The sequence below is a fragment of the Atta colombica genome, unplaced genomic scaffold, assembly GCF_001594045.1.
Source record: "Atta colombica isolate Treedump-2 unplaced genomic scaffold, Acol1.0 scaffold204, whole genome shotgun sequence".
Taxonomy (NCBI): Eukaryota; Metazoa; Arthropoda; class Insecta; order Hymenoptera; family Formicidae; genus Atta; species Atta colombica.
Genome location: NW_017259299.1, coordinates 638,423 through 662,508, shown reverse-complemented (window position 1 = coordinate 662,508; position 24,086 = coordinate 638,423). Strand labels below are relative to the sequence as shown.

The 24,086-nt window shown below is 36.4% G+C and overlaps 2 protein-coding genes across 3 annotated transcripts; one reads left to right on the top strand and one right to left on the bottom strand.

Moving 5' to 3' along the window:
* The first annotated feature begins 18,469 nt into the window (after positions 1–18,469).
* LOC108687283 (uridine diphosphate glucose pyrophosphatase-like) lies at positions 18,470–19,882 on the top strand. Its single transcript, XM_018192977.1, has 3 exons — positions 18,470–19,291; positions 19,475–19,548; positions 19,695–19,882. The coding sequence occupies exons 1-3, from the start codon at positions 18,849–18,851 to the stop codon at positions 19,847–19,849; spliced, it is 672 nt and encodes a 223-aa protein (XP_018048466.1). The 5' UTR covers positions 18,470–18,848; the 3' UTR covers positions 19,850–19,882.
* A 146-nt stretch (positions 19,883–20,028) lies between these two features.
* LOC108687282 (beclin-1-like protein) lies at positions 20,029–22,224 on the bottom strand. 2 transcript variants are annotated; one of them, XM_018192975.1, is made up of 5 exons: positions 22,014–22,224; positions 21,424–21,584; positions 20,952–21,364; positions 20,252–20,740; positions 20,029–20,154 (listed from the first exon to the last, which is right to left on the bottom strand). In XM_018192975.1, the coding sequence occupies exons 1-5, from the start codon at positions 22,123–22,125 to the stop codon at positions 20,034–20,036; spliced, it is 1,296 nt and encodes a 431-aa protein (XP_018048464.1). In that variant the 5' UTR covers positions 22,126–22,224; the 3' UTR covers positions 20,029–20,033. The 2 variants fall into 2 exon arrangements, with proteins under 2 accessions (XP_018048464.1, XP_018048465.1); XM_018192976.1 differs by having other exon boundaries at positions 22,010–22,087.
* Between the last annotated feature and the right edge of the window lie 1,862 nt (positions 22,225–24,086).

Sequence of the window (24,086 nt, the reverse complement as noted above, 5' to 3'; positions counted from 1 at the left end):
CTCTCTCTCTCTCTCTCTCTCTCTCTCTCTCTCTCTCTCTCTCTCTCTCTCTCTCTTTCTTTCCGCATATCTCGATTCAATGTCGACAGCCGGCGGTAGCGATCGATCGCGTTACTAGACGCGATTTCGCGTGAAAGCACCGAAACCATCTCGCATCAAAGTGTTGGTAACATCGTCAATCGGTAGATTTGGCGCTGACTAATAGTCGACTCAATGATTATTTCTTACGTCATGAGCCTTTCCGATCGGTATCCGATGGAGCGAAGATCGATCATTCGTTTATTAAATACGTATCGGCGTGCAATCGAATCGATGTGTACATAATAATTATCATTGTCGTTCATATTATTGTACGGCAATCATTCGTTACTGTCTGCGGTATATATATAATTAAATTCAAATTAGTCGTCTCTGTCAAGAGATAACTCAATCGTGATGGTTTTTAAATTGATGGGTTTATTGCAAGTGTTCGATCAGTAGCGAATCGATGGGTTTGCCAAGATTTTTTGCTGCTGCGCCGTGTGTCAATTAATTAAACGTGTGCGTAACAGAATAATCGTTGTCTGATGTTATTACTCGCGTTAAAACTCGATCTGTAAAGCACGTACTTCAACGCGGCGAACAAGTTTCAATCGTTTACGCGATTATTAGAGTAATACGTTTTTATACGTGCTTCCGTGACTAATTGTGACGATTACTCTACCTACATTTGTCATGCGCGAGTACTTCAATTGATTTTACGTTAATTCATTCTTGTTAATTGTATCTAATAACGTGCTGTTTTTTAGAGGATACATTCGATTCCCGTTTCCTTTTTGTATATTTTTTTGCGGTCTTTATATACACACACATACACAGTATAAAGATATCAATCTCTTATTAATTATTTTACTGAATTATCTAAACTATCGCTCATATTCCTTAGCTTTTAACTTTTCCAATTTATCTCTATAGAAAAATGTGAATAAAGAATGCAGTTGCGACTACAGGTACTTGTATAAAAATATAACTATGTATGTTAGATCGACTATCTCACAAGTCTTGTAGGTCCGGCTAATATTAAAACATGATGCAACTAGCGCATTCACATTGTACGCATCGTCTGAAATCTTACACATCGCGTGATTCCTCCTTTTATTAATTACAAGTCGAATGCCTTTTATCTCTTCTCATTTCTTTATTAGCATTAAATTTATTATTATCTACACATTATACTTTCCCGCATGTAAATTCTGAAATATTCTATTCGGCACAATAAGAGAAATTTTTATTTCATCATTATTTTCTTAAGAATATTTTATTAAAGGATTTTCAATCTTTTGGCGATATACAACCCTCTTATTTAATCGCGAGAAAAAAATTTTTTTCTTGTAATTACAAGTACAAATTAATATTTAATTACTATCGAAAATTGAGAGAAAATACGTATATATAAATACAGATGCAGAAACTAATAATTTTTCATAAGAATTATTATTTGTAATACTTATAAAATTGTCATTTTCACGGTTAAGCAAAAGTAAAAATAATTCGATTAAAATCTCTAAGGATTATTTGAACGTTACTTTTACATGTATATCAATAACGTATTGCATAGGTAGATACATTAGATTCGTTTCTAATCACATTGTGTTCAATCATATGATGTCGGCGAACCGCGACTTGTATAACAAAACAGACGCACAAACGCGATATTATCGCGAGGATGAAGAAGATTCCGCGTAATCTATCCAATTATCGTATGATTAAAACCATATATATCTCTAGATGCCGGGTTCCTAGATTGCCACTGGTTCTCGGAGGTATCCTCATCCAAAGAGATAACGCAGCTGGTTCGGCGTCGCGAATCATGGCGCTATTGCAAGCTTAATGTCACAACGTTATCAGGATGCAATACAAATGTTAACTTTTTATTTTTCAATATAACATTGTCTATTTCCTCTCGCAACCTTATGTCGACTATTATTGAAAGAAAACATCAGACAGAGCTACCTGTTGTCGATAATGTATACTTGTATACAGCAATATATTATTATTTATTGCAGTAATATGTTACATTATTTCTATTTAAAATAAGCAATTTTGCATCATGTAAAAATAATTGTTCAGTATCTACGAATATATAATTAATTAGCAATTTCCTGCAGATTAAAAACGTACGTATTATTTTCTCAAAAATTAACAGGTTGTTCCGCTGTTGTCTCTAAAGAGGTAAAGTAACGTCATAATACTTCCGAGAAAGTGACTTTTCAGTTTCGCAACGCATATCCAACGCAATTACTCAATTTCATCGCGAATGAACTCTTTCTTTTGAGTGCTTCTGTCGTGATTGTGATGGGATCGCGAAGAATCGATGCTGGCGATGTGGGTTCGCGACTAAAGTCGGGGTCCAGGCTGTAGGGTGGGGTCATCGAAGGTTGCGCAACTCGCGGCTATTGCGCGGCGGCGTTGCCTTCCACACGATTGCCACTTTAAGTGCGCCATAATGGCAGCGGGGAGAACGCTAAGAAGAACGCGATCTTAAGAAACAGCTCACGGGGCTGCCTCTCCAGCAGGGCCCTTCGTCGTCTCGGTTTTACACGCTCGCTCGCTCTTTCTCTCTCTATCTTATTTTCGCTCGCCAAGAGAGCAGAGCCCGCCGGCTCTCCGGTCGGTAAGCTCACTCTCTTACTCTCTCTCTCTCTCTCTCTCTCTCTCTCTCTCTCGCTTTCCTTCTTCCTCTTCCTTGCTCTCGCTTAGGTTTGCTCGGAGCCCCGCGGATGCGGATCGCCGTTGGGCCTTTCACTGAGGCCTACGGGCTACGGGTCGCGACCTCACCGTGGTCCACTCCCTCTTCGCCTCTTCCTCCGGCTCCCTCTCGTGTCTTCCTCCTTCCTCTCTTCCATCTCACCACCTCTCTTTCTTTTTCTTCAAACATTTTTACCTTCCTCCCTGCCGCCTCTTCCTCCCTCCCCCGATCTCCTCCTTCGCCTTTGTGCTTTAGCTTAACTCGGTTCCCTTTGCCTACACCTCGCTCTCCTCCGTCCTTTTCTTTCGTCTTTATCATCGTCTACTACCGCTTCTTTTTCTTTTCCTCGCTCTTCCTACTACTCCCGTCGAGATCCTCGTTTATTCCACGTTATTCTTGTTACGTTTAGACAGCGAAAATCTCTCAACGCGTCGTATATACCATGACTTTTTCAGTTCGAACGCGAGAGACGTCCTTGATTCTTCGGCACGCCAGCTCTGAGAAAGCTGCATATATTAATGTATTTGTTCGTTATTAACGGTTATTCGCGTTGCAATAATCAACATAAATCTCGCGAATAGCACGTGATGATTTTGACGAAGCGAATTTGTGCGAGTGACGCCAACAGCTTTTTTTTCGCCGCTACACGTCGAACGGATCTTCTGAATTTCTTCTCCATATACCATGACGATGATCTGCCTGGCCTGATTCCGCATATTCATAGCCTGCTCGTGATCATGACCCGCGCGATCGGAAGAACTTAATCATCACGGTAGAACGTGTGTGAACGCGCATATCCGAGTGTGAGAGAGACTGGTTCGCCTCGGCGCGGCGGTATGGCGAGGGAATCGTCTATTCGAAAGATACTTCATTTCGCCCAGTCGCGATTAACCTGCACGTCCTACTTCTATTTATTTCATGTCAAGGAAAGAGTATACTCTACCTACTAAAACACCTCGTATATTTTCGATCACTGATCGAAAATAATTTGAGTTGAAAAATGCAAATTATTTCTCAATTAAATGTTATATTATCATGTACTATGTTATTAACAGATAGTGTCGCTCGATACAGTATATTGATGAATAGCAAGCAATGCATTTTCGCCGCTTGTTATTGCGATTATCGATGATTATCACAAAAACCGTGCATTATTATTAACTTGTGCATTATTATTGAGTGAAAGCCTGACTCACGCGACAACCTGATTACGAACTGGTCCAATTAGATAGAACGAGTTAAACTCGTTCTGATATAATAATATTATTGATTTAATAATCTCGTAACAAGAGTACATGATGGAAGAAAAGAGAGAGAAGGACTTTCTCCCGTTCGCAAGATTCCCTGGTAATTTGCAAATTACGGATTATACGAACCATCACATGAACCGCGTATCCAGCGAAAAGTTCAAGTGCCTGTATACCCGGGATGTAGTCTAAATAACGGCGTAATGGATAAGAGAGGCATTCCTGCTTGCCCAGCAGGTATTTGCACCTTGCGGTTGTTGCACAGCTCTACATAGCCTATACTCCTTACGACCGCTTTCATTCTCCTCTAAAGTGTTTTAGAGCTTCTCGAAGTGAGTGCTCGATCGTTTTCTTCGAGGCAAACTGCCTCATCGTCTCGCGGATCCTCGAATAAGTGAGTTGGCAACGGCATCGCTAACTCGATTCTTTCTCTCTCTTTATTTTTTCTCAAGCTACCCCGCATACCCAATATCAATGCACTAAGGTCTTACAGTTTCTAATTAACGATCTTTTTCGATCCAACGTAATTTAATAGCGCAAGGTGAGTAAATAAACGAATGCATATTACATTTTGTGTATTTAACGGTTGATCTCAATGAAAAATCATATGTATCTCGTCATTCGTAACCGGGATTCGCTCGATTTCTTATTTTTGCCATAGGAAAGATAGTATCATGGTGATTATATCAAGTTATGACGAAGATATAACTAAAACGCGATTAACGCGCACGCCGATGGGAGTTATTAAAGCAAAGCTCGTTTGCAACCATGAACATTTTCATTGTATCTTGTCTGTCTCGATTTTATTTCGATTAACCGAGAAATAATTACGATATGTAATTGCAATAATGGCAGACTTTTCTGAGAATAATGAAGGTACAAGAAATAATCTCCTCTTAATGTGAATTCTGTGTGTCGAGATCTTTTATATTTCATCGAGCACGCTTATTGTAATCATCATTGATTTCGTGATGTTAACCTACTAAATAATTGTCTATCATTGATATTTTCCCGTGATTGCAAAAGGAAAAAAAAGATATAATGATTACAGAATTCTGTTGATATAATTATATCAACGATTAAATTATATGCAATTAAGAGTGTTTACGTTTTGATAATTATTCAAAGTTATCTTGTTAAAAATATCTAATAATATTTTACGATATATTGTGTGTGTATGTGTTTCTATTATATTATATGCGTACTTTGAAATGTATAGAACATACACTGTAGTATCATTCTATAGAATTATATCGAATACAAGAGATATCGATTGCAAAAGAGTATAAAAATTAAACTAATCTTTTGTACTTTTTACATAGATACATAGATAAATAAAAATACTTATTTTTTTATTAAATCTAAGAATACTTTAAAAAGATAAAAAAAAGTTATTGTCACATATATGTTAATTATAGTAATTTTTACATTTGCCTACGCGTCATATCATTCCATCATTCCGAAATATGTCTTTTGATATAATCTCTGTTGTGTTGTCATAAACGTGTTGTCATAAAAAAAATTATAAAATACGTGAATTTGCCAGAAAGGAAGATTGCACATATGTATAGTAGTTGGTGCGTAAAAGCTCATAATCAAAACGTGTTTCCCGTTACCATAAAAAGTTGCAGAATATGAACGTTACGTGGACAAAACAGCTTTGAGATTTAAACGCGCTTATTCATTTTGACGGTAAGTCTCTTTGTCGCTTTCAACGAAAATGATTGTTAAGGATGGTTAACCGCCGTGGAAGACCGTCATAAAATAAATGTCAAGTCTAACGCAATTACCGCCGGCAGTATTACTGGGAGTCGTCGTCACAAGACATGGCGTTGGTCATTAATTCTCTTAATTTGTGACATAACCGAGCAAGAGAATCTGAATGCAGTATCTTGAGTAGAAAATATTCCCCCGTCGTTCTTTTTCAATCCTCTTTTGAGTTACACGAGCATGAATGAGTTTATCCAATCAGAGACAAAGAATTTTTTTGTGTCTTTTCTGTTAAAAATTAATATACAATAACATATCCTTGGTACCGTACGGTATACTTAACTATATGTTAATCACATCAAGTAGCAAATAAAATTGGAGTGTTAATTTATGCGAATCAACTGTCGCGGATTAGACATATATATTTATAGGTTTTTTACAAAAATATAAGGCTCATTCTTCCTGTATTTATTCGTATGACGATATCCCTCTCTTTCTAAGAATTTTTTTCTTTTTAAATAATTTCGTAAAAGCTATATATTCATAATCACAGTAAGAAAAATACATGTTAGTGTGCTATCATACAGTAATCTTTCAAATCGGAGCGTGAGAAGCGAAGTAGACCTTACCTTTAATATCGCATGTCACACGTCATTAAATTCTATCGTCATAACTCCGTATTTATATTTTCCATAATTACTTCTTTATACAATTTTGCATATTGCAGCGTAACATATTGAAAGTACTATCTAATTAATTGTCATATATAATAAATAGATCGCGTTACATAACATGGTAAATATACACGTGGTACAGTATTATATTTTATCTCAATTTCTAAACCAATCGGCCAAGGGTTAAATATGATAATGTCAATTCTTAATCTTCTTACTTGCTATCGACCTGTTGGTAGTCCCAATACGAGATAACTATCCACTCATCGTTTGGCGAAACAATCTCCTAGCCACCTATCTTTCAACGGTTCTTTCAACGTGGTCAAGATACGCACGAAAACAAATTAGGATCTGCTAGTTGTTTGACAAATTTCGTCTAGCACCGCAGGAGAAATATTCTTTAATAAACCGATTAGTTCTCTCTCTCTCTCTCTCTCTCTCTCTCTCTCTCTCTCTCCCTCGTGTTTTCTCTTTCTTTTCCTTCCATCACGACGGGCCGTCTCGTTTCATCACCACGAGACCTAGTTGGTCGGCCACGTAGTCATCGAGCAACGTCGGTTGCACTCTCAGGTATTCGTTGCACGGATACATTCCCGACCCTGCTCGAATACAACCGCATGCTCATCGTCCACGAATACATTCGCGCACAACAGGGAAACGTCTGTACTGGAGCGTGGAGAGTACCTACACCGTTCTTGCAAAGAGATAGGCGGTAGAACGAGAGAAGTACCTACCTCTGCGCAGAGAGGAAGGTACCGCTATCGCCCTCTGACCTCTCGAAGCGAGCGAACGAGGCCTCCTTCCACTGGCACCGGTAATTTTGTCTTCGATCCCGGCTTCCTGGTGCTACCCAGATCTAGATCATCGAAAATCCAACTCCAGTTCTGCTCGTGATGTCTTATTTTTTTTATTCCGGCGAGCAATCGTATCACACGATCACGATTCTCAACATATTTTCTTTCGAATTGGTTGCGGACTACTTAGTATTCATTAAAGATTATCGTATGTATGTATGTTCAGATGATATTGTATCATTCAATAAGTTTCGCATTGTTTAACATTGATTTTTTGAGAAAAAATTTAGAAAATAAGTTAATAAATTATGCTATCAAAGATATTTTAATGAATATTGTAAAGTATTACTAATGTTATTTAAGATAATATAATAATTATAAAATATTAATCATATTTTATAATATTCGTTAAGATATTTTATAGCATTTCTTTCTCAAAAATATTAATGTTCGTATTATGACATTTAGAATTAATTGACATTTACAATGATATACATATACGCGAATAATGAATTTAATGATTGAAAGGAATTGTGATTTTCTAAGATTAAGTATTTCTACTAATTAGTCTTATAATTAGTCCATTCATTTCGATCCATCAAGGCAATAGATTAATGAAATATTACAATTATTTATAATGCATTCTGAAACTTGCAACTTGAATTCTTAACTTTTCTCAAATATGTATAAAAATAATTTATATATATAGTAATATATAGAAATAAATGCGAAAATAATGTACATCCATTTTTATTATAAAAGATTGAAATTTTTATATATTATAACGAGAAAGAAATTTTTTATTTATTTTGATTAATTTATTTCCGACATTTTTTTTATAAACTTTTAATGTAATTCTCACATCTCTATTGCCTTAAAATTAATAAATAGTTTAACTCATCGGTATAATGCGCAGCAGCGGAGTTGTAGCGTATACGACATCAATCTATAACACATAAATATATCCAAATTAAAACAATGTCACACAAACACCCCAATAAACATTTTTTTAAATATTACGGATGATTATTTTATTCGCCTTCTTTAATCGAGTATTTAATATATAAAAAAAATTTTTTTTAACTTTTGAGGACAAAGTCAAACAAAAACGTTTAGAATCCCTAATTTCTATCTAAATAATCAAATTAATTATAGATTAAAATTTTAATACAGTGAAATATTTTATAAATATGTACATTAAATGTCGTAAATATTTTAATAAATAGTATGTCTCTCAAAATATAATGCTATATGAAAATTATGCGTTTCGCGAATTTTCTTCGTGTCTAGATCCATTCTTGAAGTGCCAACGTTTCATGAACTTTGCAGTCTATTTTATCAAAGCAAGGAGCAGCCTAATACAGTATCAGGTTGTTCCTCGCCTTGATAAAATAAACTGCAAGGTTCACGAAACGTTGGCATTTCAAGAATGGATCTGGACATGGAGAAAACCCACGAAATATACTTTTCATAGAAAACACCCGTGGAAGCCTTAAGAATAATTATAATGCTTTATATGTAATCCAAAACAAAAAATGCGGAGTGCAATTATTGCGAGGATAAATGATTAATATTCCACAAGTGACAATATAAATAAATAAATAAAAAAATAATAAATTACCTATAGTTGCTCCGCCGTTGCCTGATGCCTCCCAGACATCTACCTTTCGCATATTTCCGTGGCAGCTTCTTTGTTGCATTAAAAAGCTAAAGCACTCGCGAAAACACGATCGCGTACTGATAAAGAATACAATAATCACGCGATACTTTGTACGACATTCTCAATATTAATCCCGATGCGCACTTTACAACAAAACGAAATACCGCTTGAAAAAACGCTTCAACGAAGCTGAAATTTGCTTATTCGTTGGGCAGTTCTTTTGTTTTTCCGTGATACTTTTTCATTACGTTCACGCACACTCGCGCAAATGAGGTTATGATCGTGCATTGAAGACCTACGAATCATGACAATAGCGTGACACTTTGTACTCCCGAAAATTAACTACTTCGTAATAACGCGGATCATTACGAAAGAATCGAAGCAACGTTTCTGCTTGATCCTGATATTTCGTGAATTAGAGAAAACTAGATGCAACTAATGGACGGCAACCGATGGAGTGGCAAGGCACGATGTAGAGAAAAGCGCGGGATCACGCGCGACGATACGCACATAACTTCACACCGTCCGCGTCCCCGCGAAGTGACGCGACGGTTATCCTTGTCTGATCTTAACCCTATTTTCTCACATTTCTAACATTTTAAATTTAACAAATAGTGTGCTCACATTCAGAGTCGATTGCTATTATTTGTTATAAGAATGAACTCAACGAATTAATCGAAAATATTAATTTTCACTATATTAATTTAATATGTGAATTTAATTATTACGAATTAAAAAAACACTTAAAGTGCGATGTAAAAGGTACTCGAATGCAAAGAGCACATTAAAAAGATAAATAATACAAAAACAATTCGTAATCTTATTTTCCTATTTCAAATGAATAAATCATGCGAAAAATTTACCTTGACGAAGGGTCGTCGCTTAAATGCGAATTAAACTTGCGAATCATATATGTATCAATCGTAGAGATTGAAGAATCATCTCCAATTTTTCTCGGTATAAGTACCTCTCGCAGCTCGAAGGATAATGATACAAGCGACCCGACCTGTTGTCATTGCGTCCTGCGTACTCGAACTTCGCCGCGCGAATGATAACAAGGTCGCGCGAACGTTAACTACGGAGCGCTGCGTCACCGAGTTCCGCGTAACAGTGATGTCGCTATTTATTTATACACGCACTCTATAACGAACGCGCATCAAATAATTGCCGTGTATGCTGTTGCGTGTTTCATTTTTCGTTTTGTGAATATTAAATCATTAATATCATCATCCAATACAACTCATTCTGTTCGATTCATAACATAGAATGCGTCGTATATAATATGCAGGGTAAGCTTGCTATAAGAAATAAAGTCCAGTTCTATAATTGTGTAAACGTCATAGTTGTAAGTGGTTGTAGTTGTAAGAATTAATGAATCACAATATTCTCCTGTATCTCGAAAATGCAGCAGTCATTTTAATTCCATGTCTAAGAAAAAAAAACTGGCTTTGACTTACAATGAGTGCAAAAAGTACTCATACAGAGAAAATATTTTTAAAAAATCTTGGTTTTAAAAAGTAAATTATTCAGTGAAAAATAAGTTATTTAATTGATCGAATCGATATCGATATGATGATTTCAACACCAATTTGATGTCAATTCGACGTTTAATTGACGTGCATTTCTTGTTAGATAATTAACAATTTATTCATAAGAAATAAAATAGACTATATGTTTTTTAAAATTATATGTATATCAAAAAGATGTGTATTAATTATAGAAAATATCATCTGAAAAATAAGCGAAAATTAAAAATTCTATTGTTTGGACTAAAAACGTATTCGTACAGTTAAGAAATTTAGCTTCTAGAATCAGGAATACATGCGAAACTCGTTTATTTATGTTAGAACAGAATATGTATAAAATTGTTAATTAATATTTATTTTTTATAAATAAAATTTTTATAAAAAATTTCCTTGTACGAATACTTTTTGCTCTTACTATATGTACAATATGCAAATATCGTTCAACAGATTGAGTCGCGTTCAGACACAACAAGCAAGACTGCCGTATGATAAAAAGCGATATAGTGTTAGATGAAACGAGAAATCGTTCTCGGGAGAAAATTATTCAAATTGCCGATGAACTTTGAGACTCCGGCACAGAGCACTCTACTCTCCGTGTATTGTAACAAGTACGTAGAAACGAAGAGAAGTGCTACCTATGCACGAGAAGTCGAATAACTAGCGTAGAACATCGTGGGATCGTCTTCGTGCGACGAAGATTTCTCCACGATGTTTATAATTAAGCGGTGCGATCACTTAGCAGCGAGAGAGAAAATAGTCGATTTAACGTCGCAGTGTACAATATTTGGGTCGTATAAATGCAAGAGGAAAAGATCTACATGACAGTTTCATCCTGTCGCAAAATACATTTCATTTCTCTCTCTTAGGCATGCATTCTCCTTGAATATACGCAGGTCCTGGAATAACGGTCATCGATGGAACCGGAAATAGGGGACTATCTCGCTGCGGCGCGCTATCGTGGAAAGATCGCTGATTACAGTGATTAATCCTTAAGCGGACGCGCGACACTTAATTTGATTACGGACTATTCTTTCAGTATTGTTGCCATTGTTCGAGCTTGCACTTGCGAGTTCTAGCGTAAATAACGCTAGAAATTATGATAGCGCAGCGGAGTGCTATGAAATCAGTCCTAAATGTCCATTATTACTGAGCGTTGTTAAATTCTTTGAAAATTTGTTGTTTGTACAGCGTCTTATTTGGAGTAACATTAGTGTATATGCTAATTGACATTTGCCATAGCAGGAAACAGCATAATTTGTTGCTGAGAATAAAAGCTTAAATTAAAGACAATGTGCGAACCGAAACAGCAGTTAATCTTTAAAATTACTTAGTGCGAATCCTTCCGGTATCAGAATTTATGATAAATTAACGTTCATCTATTCGATTATTATTTCCAATCATTCGAATACCACTACGATTATTATCAAGGACAACTCTCAGACAACTTAGATTCTCAGGTGCGCCATCGCACCTAAAGAAACAACTATATGAACGAGTCCATAAGGAAAGTAATGCTGACGTTCAAATAAAAGACGAGGAGAAAAGGCGATTGCAGAAAGTGAGGATCGTCATCGTCACCCTGAAGACATAAGACGAAACAGACGCGTCGATGGCTTTTCTAATATGTGGATATTATGAACCGCTCGTCCAGAGCGGTCGGCAACCCGCGAGGAAAAAGGAAAAGGCAGTGCAATGAGATGGGAGAGCAAGTCTGGCCAACGGAGATACATCCGTTTGTTTTAATCGCTAATCACCAATTATCCAGAAGCGTCCCGCGCTCAAAACTCCCAGAAACATTTTAACGAGCCGCCGTGTCGTTCGGGCTCGGAATTTCACTTTGGTCCGAAGCCCGATGGGCCTCGATTCCACTGCGCTCTCAACGACCGTCCATGCCATGGGTGTTCAGAATATATCTCTCGTCCTGTTCCGTAGTTCATCCTGTGGTCCATTCGCTCTGTCGTCCGCCTATCTCGCTTTGAACCGTGTGCGTGTGTGTGTGTGTGCGTGCGCCCGTACCAATTAGTGCATACTTTGGCTCTCGGTGCTTAGGGATGCTGCTCTCTTGCCGCCGAAATCTACGAAATGATCCCCCCCATCCCAAACGATCGAGAAATCTCGTTGGCAGGATTACTCGTCGCTCCTGCGATTGATTCTCAAATGAAGGAAATGGCTTAAGATAACCGTGTTTCATTGAGATAACAAATAAAGATAATTAAGAAACCGAATGAAATTATCGCATATGTTTTTATTATTATTATTCATAAGATAAAATAGATATTATCTTTTTATATTTATATTGTGGATTTAAAGTTTCTAATGATACTACTCATGACGGATCTTCATGACTAATGATGTTAGAAGCGACAAAGCATATAAAAGTTCTTATAAAATATATTGAAATAAAAACATTCTTCAATAAAATATTTGCATTTGATAAAGTATACTTAAATTGAAAATTCTCCTTTTATTTTAGAATAGAAGAAACAAAATTATATTTATCTCAATTCAACGACTGCTCTTGTTTCGTTTCCTATATATAGTTAGACATAATTAATAATTTCAAATATACTGTTTATCAAATGTTAATTAGTTTTCAATATATTTTTAAATTTATTCCATTGATTTCAAATGTTATTTTATTAAAAAACTCACATTTTAATACAGTTTATAATAATTTTCTTCATATATTTTCCTCGCTTCTGATGGCGTTACAATGCAAACTGATTGTGTAGTGAGTTAATAACAAACATTTTTTTAACGGAAATTTTATAAAAACTTAATTACGACAAACGCATCTTTCTTATTCTGTTTTTTTTTTAATTTTCAAATCAATGAGATGTAATCGTTGCGGATTCAAAGAACTAGCAGTACGTGAATCGCGCATTCTCTAAGCACACGTAGGCGTTTGTGAAATTATTCTTCCTAATGAGGAATATGGAAAGCATGAATTTGCGAGGGTGTCTTTCTCGCAGGTTTTCATAACGGTTCTAGCAGCATCTTTCGCGCCGTCGACTTTAAGTATATACCACCTTAGGAGCTAGGTAATAACTGCCAGTGGAATTAGAAACGCCGAAGAGTCGCGCGGATAGTGGATGGGATGTACGTGACTGTAAATTGATAGGTTTTTTCCTCATTCGCACATCGATGACGGTATATGCGTGCACGCGGAAGAATTAAGCTGAGCAAGGTGGTATTTAAAATCCAATCTTCGCATTAAGAAAACATTTTGTACGCGACATCGATTAAATTAATCTTCTTTGATTATTACCTCTCATGTTTCTTTCAATAAAATTTCAATTTGTTCCATACTTAAAATTCAGAGAAACGATCAGCGAATGAGACTCTCTCTGCGTTGGTGTCGAGGCAACACGAATAAATTTGTATGTGATTCGAATTATTATACTGATTATCACGTTGAAATAAACCGCGATTCTACTGTTATTTTCCATCTGTCAACCATCCATTATATATATATTTTTAAACCTCCAAATATTTTCGGCAAAAAATTTTACTGTTGTGTATAATATTGTCCGGACATTCAAAACTTTCGCTACAAAATTATTTCAGCTATTTCGACGAAAATCTCAACAACTCGAAATTTATCTTAATCATACAGATACGATTCAATTCTCCACAAGAAAAGCCGCGAGTACATCATGTCCTGTTTCGGCGGTCACAACGAGCAGATCTACCTACTCGAGATATTGATCGATAAATTGATACTAACGCCCGATAAAATCAAAGTCATCGGCGAATACCCTATCGTGATCAAGATCAAACTTTTAGACTTTCCCGTGTTTGAGTTCACGCGAGACGATTGGGACGCATCAAAGCGTAATCAAGAGATGCGTTTTATGGTTGGTAAATGCTGCCTATTTGTCAAGCGACCGCGAGATTTGGTCCAAGAATTACGCTCGTCGAGATTTAAGCTCGGTGTGTTTCGCGCAAACGAGACTTATCCCACGGCGGAGGCCGAATTGACTCTGCCAGGCTGCTTGTGTGATCAGATCTCCATGCTCGATAATGATTCACAAAATCAACCAAAACCGTTTATAATGAAGAAAGGCATCAATCTCGTAGATCCAGGCAAAGAGCCGTCTGGCACCCTGCATTTGGAATTCATCGTCGTATGCCTCGGACGTATCTTCAAGACACTCTACGAGTTGCGGCCTAAATCTTCCGTTTCCGGCGAGCAGGACAAAGAACGGGAGATCCGCGTGACGCGATTTATACCGCCCGAGTTTCTTGATAAGACAAAGGATGTGATATTGCAGGAGATTACTCCGGAAGTTAAAAAACCGAAAGCTAAAAAACCGAAAGCAAAGAAACCAAAGAAAGATAAAAAAAAGAAGAAGTAATTTCTGTAAATGTTTTCCAAGAACTCTGAAGTGCGACTTCTTACATTCATCAAATAATTATTTTCGATTCGTCGTTATGGCAACTATTTGACAACTAGAAATGTCAATTGACCTGTTGATGCGCGCGCGGAGAGATTGTTCGATTTTAGACCCGAAATGCTCTCAAAATTAATGGCACAATCCGTACAGACACATCGTTAACGTTAATCCGAAGTCACTTTCTAAATTTGTCGTGTGGCTGACAACTTGCACGTATCTTCATTTCTGCGTTTGATCCATCCGAAATGGCCTTGAAGAAAAATATGTCAATATTAGAAGGAGAACAATTGTACATGCTTGAAATTCTTATTGGTCACCTAAATCTATGTTCCGAAAAGACTGTTAGTAATGAAGGGTGTGATTTGATGATACGTATAAGTTTCGTCGATCTTAAACCTATCGACATCATCGCTCAGAAATCAATTAAGGTTAATGACGGAAGAACCAGGAGTAAAGAAAATGGATTTTTTAATGAGTACATCAGTTGCGAAGGCAAAACATGTCTGCTCGTTCGGACACCGAGCAATTTAATACAATCTGTAAAATCGACTCCTCTAAGCATCGAAGTGTATAGGATTTCTCTCGAGGAAGATCATAATTCGCGAGATGATGCTAGATTCGTTCTCTTTTGCGCAGCAACGGCATTTTTGCCAAAAAGTTTTTGCGATCACATAACTGCGGCCAAGAACAAGATAGATGGACTATCAAAATCATACGTGTTGACAAAAATTTATACTTTGACCGATGAACATGGGAATCCGTGCGGTTCTATATCCATGGGCACGAGGCTGTCGTGTTTTGGAAGCTCCATTATAAATCATCTTATGCTTCGCGAAAAGTCATTCATACTTCGAGGATTTCCTCTCGGTTGGAAGCTTTCTTGCACGAAACTATCCGATAAAAGTGAAAACAACGAGAGATACATGAAAAAATGTGACAACAATACATCATTATTGTACAAAATTCTCGATCCTACATATTCAAAATTATACAACCAGGATGATCGTACAGAGACAGAACCTGTATTGACGAGACCGGAATCGTCATTTCACATATCAATGAATCAGCCAGGATTCGAAAAATTAACGAGCACCGAGAAATTAAACAATCACAAGTACCGTGGTTTAATTTACGAGATCTATCATAACGAGTCAACTTGTTCGTGTCTACCGACAGATCGATCGACACATCCAATGTGTCGTTTCGGATGTGTCCGTTCTTGTTGTATGTCTTTAAGAAATCCCGATTCTCTTAAAAAGTTTCCATCGCTCGCTACGCTTGCTTCCGATAATTTTTATTTAAAATCAGATATGGAGCAAAACGTGACCTGTCATGATTCTCCGAGGCTAAGAGGTGGTGAAGATACAGAAGATAATTATTTAAATAACAAAGCTTCATGGGACGAAGGATACACGTGGCATGATAATGATATTAATTTAAAAAATCGTATAATGGGTGGAAGTGATTATGACGCATCAGCCCGTGCGTTTTCCGAAGCACCGACTGTTATGTATGAAGAGAGCAAGAGATCGGGCGTTAATTTGCCATTCAGTTCTCAATCAAGAACAGCAGACGGAATTAAAGGGCCAGACTGCATTTGTCCAGGGAATGTTTCATTGCCTTGGAAAACAAATGCGCCTAGATGCTCGAAAAAACCGTGTGTGGGTGCAGATTGTATGATTCGCGCCTTCAAAGAGGTCCAAGAATTCGTGGATTCTCTCGGTAAGGTGCCAGGTATGAAGGGTCTTGGCTTGATGGATCCATCTGAAAGTCCTTATTTCGGCCGAGACATACAGTGGGATTACACCGTTCAAGAAATACCAAGCGAGAAAAAACGAGGATATCCCATTTCAGCATCGCCAGTACCAACAGTTCAGTGTCCCGCACCTTGCAATACACAAATTGGTAAACCCATCGCTAGTACTCTCTCCGCACCTTACGTTGCATCTTCCATAATGACAGCAGTTCCAGGACGCTCTGGTGTTGTACGCGAGGCGATTCCGTCGTTACCGGAAACGACGTCATTCCTAGTCGCCGGCAAGCTATCAAAAAAGAAAGAGGACAAAAAGGAAGAGAAATTGGAAAAGCAGAAGGAGCTGGATGTTACAACCTCCGCGCCACTAGACGCGGTCGACGTTGGTCCTTGCGGTGAACCGAAATGCAAATCTCGCCGGAAGAAAAAGTATAATAATCAAACAATGCGCGACAATGAGGCATCAGAGACAAAGCCAATACAGACATTATTGCCTGGTACCATTGCTGCGAAGGCTGTTGGCAAATTAGTCGAAAAGGGACGATATCCGAAGGGTAAGCCAGGTCCGAGTGGTGATCGTGATAGGGGTCCTATCAAGGTCAGCAAACGAGTGATGCGATACGTTTATTCTATTGGCGACGTTTATCCTGGGACTAATTACGGTCATAAGAATTGCATCGATCCACGATTTAGGGTGCCGGCTAACATGGGCTGGCTGTGGAATACGACAGCAACGGCAGGCAAATTCAAGCCGCGAATCGGCTGGAGGCCAGGCGCGATCGGACGTTACGTGAATGAAATGCTGAAGGAAGCAAAGGGAGCTACTATGGAGGATTATCGGGCAAAGTCAATACCCTCGCGCGATAGTTTGCGACGCGGCAAAGTGTACAAAAGCATAAGCTATGTGTCGCAAGTGAAGAAGGAGAGTGAAGAGGACGCGGAACCGCCACCGACCCTGCACATTCACCGTAAGGATGGCACATACTACGTGACAATGTATCCGATCAGGCAGGAGACGACCGCGGAGGTATCGCAGCTAGAGGAACCGATGAAGCCGCTGCAGTTCAAGATAGTGCGCAACAAGGATGATACCTCCGTCGCATCGAGCTCCACGGCGTCAGACATGGAAATCGAATTCTCGCCGCCGGCAGCGGTCAACAGATACCGCAAGAAGCCTGACGTGATTCACGTGGACACCCAGGTCAGGCAGCAGGAGATTCTCAATGCGTTCAAGGTGACGGACGACACGCAGAAGACGAAGGAGAAGAAAAGCAAGAGGGAAAGGAAAGCGAAAAAATAACGAAACTATCCTCCCTTTTCTTCTCCCTTCGCTCATTAAACCCCCAGCACGATCACATGAAAGAGAAGTAGCTTTATCGAAGGTTTGTATCTCACCGAAAATTTAAGTGCAATGCACGTTCTGGCGACCGGTTATGTTATCCCGATCCTAATTTTACACGACGCGTTAAATTCGATTACGTGCAACCCATACTTTTCCTAAGTTCAGGCGGCTAATTGCGAGAATAATTTGTGAAGAAAACGCAATTATATCCTTTGTAAATTTAATATCTCTAGCTAAAATGACCGATATTATTTAAAGAGATGGAAAGAGAAATTATTAACTGAGTAATATTTACTTCTAATCTTTTCCAACTCGTCGCGATAAATTAGTTCATTTGAAAGATTTATTATTCTTATTGTGCAAAAAACAGATGTTTAACATCGCATTCGAGATAATTTCAGATAGTGTCTATGCAATTATATAGAGCGTTATCTCAGTCAATGCATCGTGTATTTAAATCCAGTCTATTAAATATTATTTACGGAATTTATATCGAGTCAAAAGTTGAAAAACATGTAATAGGATAACAAGTTTTATGCAGGTTATGCACGTTTCTATTAATGTAGATTAATTTTAATCTCGATTCAATTTACTTTTTATTCTTTTCTAATTCTTGCAATTAGATAACTAAAAAAAAAAGATAAAAAGTATCTAATTATTAATCCAAGATTAAACATTAATTGAGCTTGTAAATAATAATGTTTCTATATTGGTAGCAACAGGTTGGTAGGATATTAGACAAGTTTGCATTAATAAAGTTAGATTGAGCACACCGGATTGAAGGCATAAGTCACGTTATCGAAATACTCGAAATATATATAATTCGTTCCATTTGTATAGTGAAGTACGTTTGGATAGAATATAGATACTTGCGTTTGATTTGATACTGTGAGCGACATCTGTGGACGGTGTAGCTTCTTTACACGTGTATAAAGTTTCTTATCTTATCAACGGGAGTTAAGATTAGTAAGGGAAAGGTCTACTCGGTACTTCGTACTCTCGGTATTTTGACAGGAGATGAATGTCACAACACAGGATGAGAGGAATCAGATTGCGCGTAAGAAGATGCTTGACCTGCACGAAGTCCGCGTGGGAAAAGTCCCACAGGATTCGCCGTGGTTAAGAAGCATTCGCTTGCACTACGTCCATAATGGTCAGTCTAAGAATTGGGATGTGATAACGATGCACGACAGCGTGTGTATAATTGTCTTCAATGTAAGTCGAAGGAAGCTCGTATTCGTTAGACAATTCCGGCCAGCAGTGTATTACGCATCTCAATCGGAGAAGCAAGAGACGATCGATGTCAAGTGTTATCCTGCGACACTGGGGATAACTTTGGAACTCTGCGCTGGTATTGTGGATAAGAATAAATCTCTCGTCGAGATCGCAAGGGACGAGTTGAAGGAAGAGTGTGGTTACGAAGTACCCACTTCATCATTTAAACAAATTCTTACCTATCTGTAAGTCTGAAATATACTTACTGTGCTCTAGTCACATGACTTTTGTTATTATGTAATAGATAAAGCTATTTATTAAGTTTAGAAGTAATGAGAGATATTTCTATACGTATAACTTGCTCTGAATAAAATAAACTATGTCTAGAATATTTAAGTATTAAAAAAATGTAATTTTATGTTTTCTAGATCTAGTGCTTCTGCTAGTGCAAAGCAAACTCTTTTCTATGTAGAAGTCACCGATGACATGAAGATATATCCTGGTAAGTTCAATTGTAAAAAGCTTTTCTTAAAGCAATATTTTGTCAAGTAGTTTCAAAGAATATTTTTTCATAATATAATCGATATAAACTCTTTCAAATATATAACAAAATTTTTAATCCAGTTTGAATCTTTCTCATTGTCAAAGGTGGTGGTGATGAGTCCGAAGGTGAAGTCATAGAAGTAGTGGAATTAAGCATTCCTGAATTGAAGGATTATATGAGCACCAAAGAAGTATCAAGTCCCTCCAGCTTCCTCCACGGTGTGTCTTGGTTTCTACTTAATAAATCTGAGTACTGTTAATTAGAATAAAGCTAAAATTTATCTTGCTCGGGACTCTAAAATAAATTAAAGAATGGCAAATTAATTGCAAGTAAAAACGAAAATGCTGTTATTTAATCGCATTTATTTACAAATAGAGCATTTATACACAAGCAATGAGATAGTTACACAATTTAAGTTATACAAAATTACAAGGAGACTGACTTCAATTAGTATTCAGTTCATCCTTTGTGAATTGAGAGCTAACCCATGCAAGACCCCATTTTAAATTTGTCAGTAGGAACTTTAAGGCCTTGGTCCATTGTTCTTCCGAATTGAATTGTATTCTAAAAAAGGAAAAGAGAAAGATTAAATATTTCTTGTATTATAGATAAATTTTTCATGTATAAATTAAGTTGAAGATTTATTAATACTCAAACATACTTTATAGAATAAGAGTTGCCTGTTGCGGAATCTTCAATTTTACCTCGATCCATTCTATATGGCAGACAAAATTCACTGTCTCCTTTTTCTACTTGTTCTTTAAATTGTTGCAAACAATCCAGAAATGCTACCATAGCTGCATCAAATTTTGTGTCCCATAAAAATTTAAATCCTCCACTTCCATATAGTGGAAGTTCTTTATTTTGATCCAAAGCCTCAATATAACTGTGATTGCCAAACGGCACTAAACGAAAACGCTTAAATGTTAAATTCATTTTGCGTGCAAGAGCCACTAGTAAAAGAGTTGTTTGTCCCCATGCGGCATTTATCTCGCTCCAATCCACTGGTGCGCTCGGTAATCGTCCTAATCGAAATGAATTTATAGTTCCAAAGTGACCTGAATGCCAGATGTGAAATGTGGCGTTAAAAACATTCGTTTTCTTCAGCCTCTCGAGTTGCGAAGCTGCATATGCCAGTTGATTATCCAGACTGCGAGACAAAAAATTCAATTTTTCAATTTTTATTTTAATATTAGGTGTAGTAAAAAGAAATCCATTATTTTTGCATGAAATTGAATGGAAAAATAATGGATTTCTTTTTACTACACCCAATATAATAAAAATAAAAATATTAATAAACAATTGTTTTACTTGAAAAACAACAATATTTATTAAGTATACTTTGGGATATTTTTTTTTACCTGCGACATTCATCGTCAGCTAACATGAGATCTCTTCTGTGTTTTGAATATTCTTTCCAATACCTGTCCTCCTCACTTTGCAATCTCTCCTTTTCTCTTTCTTGTTCCGCTATGGCATTCCTAGTAGCTATTTCTTCTTTTCTCAATGCCTCCAATTCCCTTATCAATCTTTCTTCTTCGGCCTTTACGTCCTGTAATTCTTTTGTGAGATTCTCCATTTCTACATCTTCATGTCCCTGATATTGTTGCTCAATTTCTAATTTCTTTAGATATTCATTATAATCTGACCACTCTCCTTCTGTCATTCGTAATTGTTGATCCATTAATAGCAAAAGGCTATCTGTACATTCATCGCAAAGTGGATGATCTGCTGAACTGCTACTGCTAAGAATATCAAATAACGTTGCTCGTACCTAGAAAAATACATATCAATTTGTAGCTACAGTTAAGATTTTTTAAATTATCTGTATACCTTTAAATGATGACTTAAGCTTTCCGTTTCACCAGAATCACCAACCAACATAAATCCATTTGTACCATTTCCTGATTCAGTCAATCTGAATGGTGGAACCAAGTGCTCTATACTGTCACTTTGAGGTTCCAATTCTCCGACAACTTGTTGTTGTATAGGAACTACAATGAATTAATAATTCACAAAATTAGCTATACTAGACAATTTGTAATAAATTAAGTAATTATACTTGTATTCTGTTGTTAGACATTTAAACATATATAATTAACAGCTAATATAATTTCTTTTTGTATACTGAGTGACAGTGCATGTAAAGTTTAGATAGATGTATTATGTAAAAATCATTGTTTACACACATAGGTGCACAATGCTAGCTGCATTTATCAATAGAGTTTGTGCTTGCTTTAAAATTATTAGGAAACGTCAGATTATTCAGAGTATTCTTGAAGATATAGATTAGCACGTCGTCACACGTTAGTCATAAGCATCCAGTGCATATACAAAAGCGTTATCAACACGAAGGTATCAAGTGGGGCAATTGGATCAGTGATGAATATCCAAGTCGCCAGTAGAAAATAGAAATTACCTACGTGAGAGTTCTGCCAGGGTGTGCTCCCCAAGGTGATCGAAACTCGAGTCTAATTTCAACGGTTGCAGACACCGTTGGCATGCGAAACTGACATTTGTCTTTAAGTCTACCATATCGTGTACGTCGCTTATCGAAGAAAGCTGCTCCGTACAACCTGTCTGTGCGCGTCGTTATTTACGAATACCAACGAATACGCGTCTGCTGCTGTCTACGACGCTGAGGTCAGCTGATGGTGCCTTGTCGAGCAACCATCAGTTGGCGCTGTCATATCAGCATCGCGTCGATACCTCTTTTTTTATCATACATCATATACTTTTATCACTTTAATATAGTATATGAGAACTATTATATTACGCGAAAGGGAATCAATAAATGAAATAAACATTTATAATATATTTTTGTAATAGGCGCATTTTCTATTTTTCTAATTTTCTAAATTTATCGATAGATATAATTATTCCTGTTATCTATTGTCGGTAATAATGTCATATTTCTATAGCTACATATATATTTGATCCATTAAATGAGAGATTTGTAATATATTTGGAAAGTCTATCAATTAAATATTATTATAGATGGAGAACACGATAATTCTGAAATGAAGTGAATAATATTAAATAAAAACCACTAATTATATGTACGGGAGTATATTGAAAAGTGCGTTTTCTAAATTTACGTGCGCCATCTATGATGAGTGCACCAATATGTAAAGTTACATTTTGATAGATTTGAAATTGTCAATTGTTAATCGCGCGCGCAACGGCTGATAGATCCGCGATGAAACTGCTCCGCATTTTCCGTGTTGCATTCGTTTGCGTCCGAGAGCGGTTTTCGTGCTCGTGTCGCGAATGCATGTTGCAAAGTCGGATGTTGCAAGCGTAAAGCACTTGAACGCGATCGTTGTTATATGCCAGTATCGCGATTTTCGATACCGCGTTTGTGCGTTTAGAAGGAACGGCCATTTGTCAATACCTACGCCATATTTGCCACTTCTCATCAAAATTCATCGAAAATATGAGTTGTCGTACAATCATTCCAGGGTATGTGCTTATCGTTTTTTAGTGTTTTTGTAATACGGAAAATTTATTTTGAAATATCAGTTCTTTGCATCCACGATCGTCACTTATATGTTTGTTCTGTTAAAGGAGCAAAATCGCCGTAGTTAATAATTTGCAATATTAAGTAAAAATTGACCGATGAAACTAAATATATACTGAATGAAAAAAAACGTCATATTTGGATAAAGTGATTCTTCGTGCCTGATACTTTTTGTGAATATAATTTTCAGTTCAAGCTGTATACCGATTAATTATTAATTTCTTGAAATACAATCCTAAATTGCAGTTGGAGTAGTAATATTACAATGGCACGCAATTTAATATTATTGTTGCAAATAAGCATATTTGTTAGAAAGCTATTAATGATGCTAATATACATCATAAAAACTTATATATAACTTAAATAAATTATTGCGAGAAATATTACTTTAGTTGATTTAAAACACGAAAGGCATCTCTTGTTAGTTAACGATGAATGTCACAATTAAATAAAATATCCCAAAATATATAGGTAAACATTATTTTTTGTATTGAAAATGTATAATATAACAATCATATTACTGATAATTTAAAAATGGATCTGTTAAGATATGTGTTAAATTTATACATTTTATATTAATTAAATGTATGTAAAAGTAAAAAGTTTATATTTTTTTCTTTAGAAATTAAAAAATTGTTTTGTACAATTTTTGCATCTATAAGCCGATGCATGTTATTGTGATGTTACCGACTATCGACAGTTTTTAAAATTATTTTTTAAATCTTACTTGATAATAACAAAATTTTATTGTATGGAGAATTGATATCTAATAATAATTTTACTAATGATCATATGTAATAGTTTAACTGAACACTAAAAGAAACGTTTATATTATCATTTAAAGGTAAAAGTTTATGTAATATTTTTAACATGATTAGTTTGTCTAAATTTATTATATCTAACAAAAAATAAATATTTTATATAAGTAATTATTGATATATTTAAAATTAATTTTTTCAGGAGACTGAAAATCTTC